Source organism: Cephus cinctus, unplaced genomic scaffold (genome assembly GCF_000341935.2).
Source record: "Cephus cinctus unplaced genomic scaffold, Ccin1 Ccin1_scaffold0160, whole genome shotgun sequence".
Classification (NCBI taxonomy): Eukaryota; Metazoa; Arthropoda; class Insecta; order Hymenoptera; family Cephidae; genus Cephus; species Cephus cinctus.
The window spans coordinates 1,421,646-1,427,215 of record NW_014332886.1 but is presented as its reverse complement, the minus strand read 5'-3'; the positions used below and the strand labels follow the sequence as shown (position 1 = coordinate 1,427,215).

The 5,570-nt window shown below is 42.1% G+C and overlaps 1 protein-coding gene across 1 annotated transcript in view; it reads right to left on the bottom strand.

Moving 5' to 3' along the window:
* The window catches only part of LOC107263768 (uncharacterized transmembrane protein DDB_G0289901), a 13,416-nt gene extending 9,541 nt beyond the window's left edge, over positions 1-3,875 (bottom strand). Inside the window, exons 1-2 of the mRNA XM_015731323.2 lie at positions 3,735-3,875; positions 579-2,478 (exon numbers count right to left, since the gene is read on the bottom strand). Of these exons, the coding sequence (XP_015586809.1) occupies positions 579-2,468 (1,890 nt within the window). The 5' untranslated portion in view covers positions 2,469-2,478; positions 3,735-3,875. The remainder of the gene's footprint in view (positions 1-578; positions 2,479-3,734) is intronic.
* Between the last annotated feature and the right edge of the window lie 1,695 nt (positions 3,876-5,570).

Sequence of the window (5,570 nt, the reverse complement as noted above, 5' to 3'; positions counted from 1 at the left end):
GGGGGGGGGGGGGGGGGGGGGGGGGGGGGCATTACTAAGTTTCAATATTAAAAAGACTCCCTAACATTAGACATCTTACACATCGTTCAACTATGGATCACCCTGTATTCTCCGTATAGGTTAATGTGTATTTAGTCGTTGACTCCTTTGGTGTGTGTTAATTTGAATGTCTTCAAAATAGTGATGACTTCAGTAATCGGGAATTTTTCTATGAGCATGACGAGACGAAGAATATTATATTTTTGTTGACTAAACGGTAAATCACTTGCTTCGGTGCGTGACGAAGATTTTTGTAGTTAGATTAAATATCTGCGGGAATATTGCCAAGACTAGAACCCTGACAAAGGCTCTTAATGGCCGTGTAGACTAAGTAATACGATAATAGCTATGCGGCTTGCATTGACATTGCCTGGAAGCTTAGTAATGATTATGCCATAGGATGGCATAATTCTCGATTGATGTGGCTAAGAAATCGTGTGGCGATTCCATTTATGTGAAGTTCACGATTTTTTACGGTGATAACAATTTTACATGTTTTGTCGGCTGTATCAAGTAGATGAATTTGTTTTGAGACTTACCCCAGTCCGCACTTGCATTAACCCTTGGCCATTGGTGTTGACTTTTCCGTTGACACAAAGTTTGTGCGTTACGCAGATTCTGCCTGCCCCACTACAACTGATAGTTAGGCTGTTTTCCGGTTCGATGGGTTGTTCCAAATTCTGTTCCGGTGTTTTAGGCAATGATCCCGGTCCACCAGTTGATTGACTTGGGAATGCAGGAATTTGTCCAGGTCCTTGCGATGGAGTTCCTACTGGCAGTGAGCCTTGAGCAGGTACAAGAACAGATGAGCCAGAACCAGGTTTCAGGAACGGATTGGATGATCCTACGGCGATTGGTCCTTGGGAACCAAATTGATTTGAACCAGTTGGGATCGATGGTACTTGTGGAACGTGAGAGCTGGATGATCCTCCGATTGGTTGTTGAGAATCAATTTGTCCCGGTCCAGCAGATGGTTGTTGCGGTACTTGAGGTGCCTGACCCGAACTGGGATTCAGGAACGGATTGGATGATCCCACTGAGATCGGTCCTTGGGAACCAAATTGATGCGAACCAGATGAGATTACTGGTACTTGTGGAATTTGAGAGCTGGATGATCCTCCAATTGGTTGTTGTGAGCTGAATTGTCCTGGTCCAGCAGATGGCTGTTGTGGTACTTGAGGTACCTGACCGGAACCGGGTTTCAGGAATGGGTTTCTGGTGCCGACTGAAGGCAATGATCCTGAAGAAGCACTGGAGGAAGCACTGGAGCCAGCAAAGGATCCTGCTCCTGGTTGAGAGCCTTGTCCAAAAGATACTGAAGAGACGGAACCACTGAGAAATGGATTCTTGGCTGCGTCAATTGGAGCTGCACCCGAGGAACCGTAAGTTCCGGAGCCAATAGAGGCACCAGCGGAACCGGAAGAACCGGAAATTCCTTGAGAACCAGAAGAACCAAAGGAACTTGAAGCATCGAATGAACCAGAGGGCCCATGAGCTGCATTACCGCCAGATCCAGATCCTTTAGATAGGAATGGATTTCCTTGAACGTTGACAGCTACGTGACCACCCTGGTTAGAAGCGAATGCACCGCCATTGCCTTTAGACAGATCAAAATGTCCACTGGACGAACAAGCATTAGATGAGCATCCGCCATAAGGTTTTCCGTCGCGTCCAAAAGGACTATCTGGTCCATTCCACCAGTACTGGAGGGTTCCTTGACTGGATCCAGACTGACCAAAAGATCCTGATACACCAGATTGGCCATAGGTACTGGCACCTCCAAAACCACTACTTCCGGAATTACTAGCTACTGAACCGATTCCAGGTTGTCCTTGAGCTCCGGAAGCACCGAACCTCGTACCAGAAGATTGCCCCCCGGAATTACCAGCAGCTCCAGAACCAGATGAGAAACCAGATCCACTTAAACCTCCCTTTACTCCACTTCCACCAGCATGAGAACCCTGGTATCCGAAGTTTGCTCCATTTTCACTCAAACCAAGATTTCCTGTTCCAGGATTTCCCAAAGCTCCGTATCCAACTTGCGAAGCATCTGCACCATCGGATGATCCAGCAAATGATCCAGCAATTGATCCAGCGGAGGCTCCAGCAGACCCACCAATCAGTCCAAGTGGTACAGTTCCACTAAAGCTACCGGACGCGTAACTATTGCCCTGGCTATGGCTACCGCCAGTGGTACTGTAGCCGGAAGTCTTGCTCCCAGAGAAGCCATGACCTCCAAGAACGCCGTTAATTTCTGCGTTATCCTCGTTCGATTGGCTGTAGCTATTCGAATTTGAATTCGACGATGACTTCTTGTAATGATAACCATCGGATTGAAGAATACTATCAGGTATCTTTGAATATGGATGTGCGTTGACACATACAGCTAACGTCACTGCACCCAGCAGCACTATCGTCGACCCTCTCATTTTGGGGACTCTGCAAAATCACGTGGAAAAATATCTTTTAAGTGCTGTTATGCAAATAGTTATCGCGCAATCGTTTTGACGTGCCGATTACAATCTCTGTGTTTTCAGTGTTAATGAGACCTGTTGACAACTCCCAGCATGGATGTTAGGTAATCGCTTGAACAGAAACACTAGAACCGGATCTTACCATAGATGACACAGTCTATGGATGCTAAAAAATTATTTGAAGTTATGGTTGCTATTCTAAAATCACCTAATTTCGATTTTAACGTGAGCTCGAGGTAAGGTTGTAATATTTAATTTAAATTAGCAAGTATCTTATTTGGAATTATCTTTCTTTATTCATCTTCACAGGTTCAAGTGAGGCTGTATGGAAATAGAAGATGAATCAGATGAAATTTTTTATATATGCTAATTTCGCTCAATACATGCTCCTCGCTTTGACTATTATAAATAATATTAGATGGTGCGACTTTTTTTAATGTTACTCGGATCGTCATTTAAAATAAATATTACGCGGTTACGACAAGGCCAAACATGGCTCCGAATAAAAAGTTTTCAAACAAATTATTATACCTGTTTTTGAGGTAATTTTCGCTCTTTTTCATTTTATAGGAAATGATTACGATCGCAGTCGTGAGAACATCGAGTCAGCATAATTCCACAGTAATTTCACCGTGAAGCCATCCATAAACTACATCCAACCTTCGCTACAACCAGACCTTCAACTTGAATTTAATTGAATGCCATCGGATTAACATACACTTGGTAGTAACGTGAAACAAAGCGTCCGGTAAATCTCACGGTAAACGACCTAACTGCTCACTGAGCACATACAATACTATATTATATCAATTTGCAGATATAATCAAACGATAATTTTATCCCAGAAAAGCTTAAGATAAAAGTAAAAGTACTGTGAAAAATCAATAATAATCCGCATGTATTTAAAATTGTATTTAAAAGTTCAAAAAATGAAATTATATAAAAAATACCAAAAATTGATGCTACTCCTATAATTATCCGTATATACACAGTAGATATACCAAGTACAGCGGATATCCACGTTTCGACTATATTTCCTATCTCTGTTCACTGTTGACACCCTCGATCCAATAATTTCCACACCAAGATGTAATTCACCCTTTTAATAAACACTGGCACAATTATTTTCTCTTGGTAAATTGCACTTAATTTGCATCCCTTGGCAGGATCGCCCTCCCTCAGTACAATCATGGCAGTCAGGGCAGTCAGGAGTGTACTCACCTGATACACGTCCCTATGGAAGTACACGTACGTCTTGTTCGAAGGAAAGTCAATGTGACTGGCGGCGCCTCCACATACCGGCTTCTCTTATACCATCCTTCTGGTAGCCCCCACTGTTTTACTGGGCCTCCTCCTATCCTTCGATATCCTATCCTGGTAGACGCTATCGCGTACGCACAGGCCCATCTTGCTTATTCTTTCTTTCATTTTTGCTCTTTCTCTCTCTTTCCTCTTCAATCCACTACTCACGCAGGTCGACTCATCTCTCTGATATTCAACCAAGCTCGCCTTCGACGTATCAGCTATTGTGCAAACAGATCGTTGAATCCACTGGAAGAGGATGTCCGTCTCGCTGTCATTTTATGAGAATCACAACGTCTTATGGTCTAATCGATGAAGATTTGGTGAACCGCGATTTCCGTCTATTCGGATAATTTTTTTCGACCTCTTTTTTTCCAACAGACATTCCGTGCCGAAGAGTCTTGACTTATTTGGAAGTAGAAATATGACTATAAAAATTTTGTTAATTTACATCGAGTCACTCGCGGTATCTAAATCAGCATTTTTTTTAAGACTTTCATGGAAATTTAATGGCGACTTATTTTTCCAAGTGTACCATTTAAATACTTTTGCTTCTTGTTAGGCCATACGGTGTAGCAGATTTTTATTTTATTTTTTGTCATCACTAATCAATGCTCACCTCAGGAATGCATTCAGCGTGTCCCACGATACTTTTTGTAGCTATCAAAAGACCGACGCTGAAGAAAAAACTTTAGCATAAAAATCTGTAAACCGGAATCGTTTGATCTTCATCCTTGAACCGGGTTGAAGATGCCACAAAGTGCAATGGACGATGTAATAATTGTATCTTGCTATTGGTATCCAAGCCGAGGTGCTGAAGTTCATCATCGCGAGACAAGGCACCGTGTAAATGCTTTAGCATAAGTGGAGACGTCGGTGTATATTTATACAGTAAGCAATAGCATGAGCAAACAAATGTAGTGCAAATTCGTTGGTAAAATATTCTCGCAAAATGATACCAGAAAGCGGATGTAACCTCGACTAGGTCACGTAGTAAAATTAGCCATTCATCGACTTGGCACGAGAAGTGAACGTAATTACTTTACCTCCATATGTAATTACATGCTGAAGACGGAAAAACCTGTACATTGACCTTTGACCGTGGGTTTATCATTATAACATTGGTTTGGGTGTATTGCGAATTATAAATTTTGCAATTTCCAGTTCTTCGGCACTAATTAGGCCAATCGAATCAGTACTGTGAATAATGGCTGTTCGTCGTATTCGCTCTTGTATTTTGTGTCTCTGTAGGTCTTTTGTTTTCTTACTGATAAAGTATCCGCCTTAATTTTACCTTCTGTCAAGTCTTATTTATCTGTGGATTTTCTAAAGACGAACGATAGCCATTATCGACATCCTGTTGAATGGATATTTAGGATTTTGAGGACTATGGACAACACGTACCTGTGGCATTGGTGCGTCATCAAACGTGATACCGGTTCATGGGATTTTTGTGGTTAAAAATAATATCTCTCGCTGACTCCGTGCTCGTCTCTCGTTTTTCTCTCTCATCTTGCACAACGGGTTTTTCGTCGGAATAGTATTTAAAAAAGGAGCAAAAAGGTATAGTGTCACGAGTACCCAGTAAATCGAATATTTGTGTCCGACGATAAAAGTCTAGCGGGGGCTATCTTCACTTCAATGAATCCATTTAGCTAATTCACGCTGGAATTACGGGATTTGCCTAGTATAAGGATTCATTTATTCCATTAAGCCGCGAGATGAATGATTCGAAAATTTTCATAGCTTCGTGAT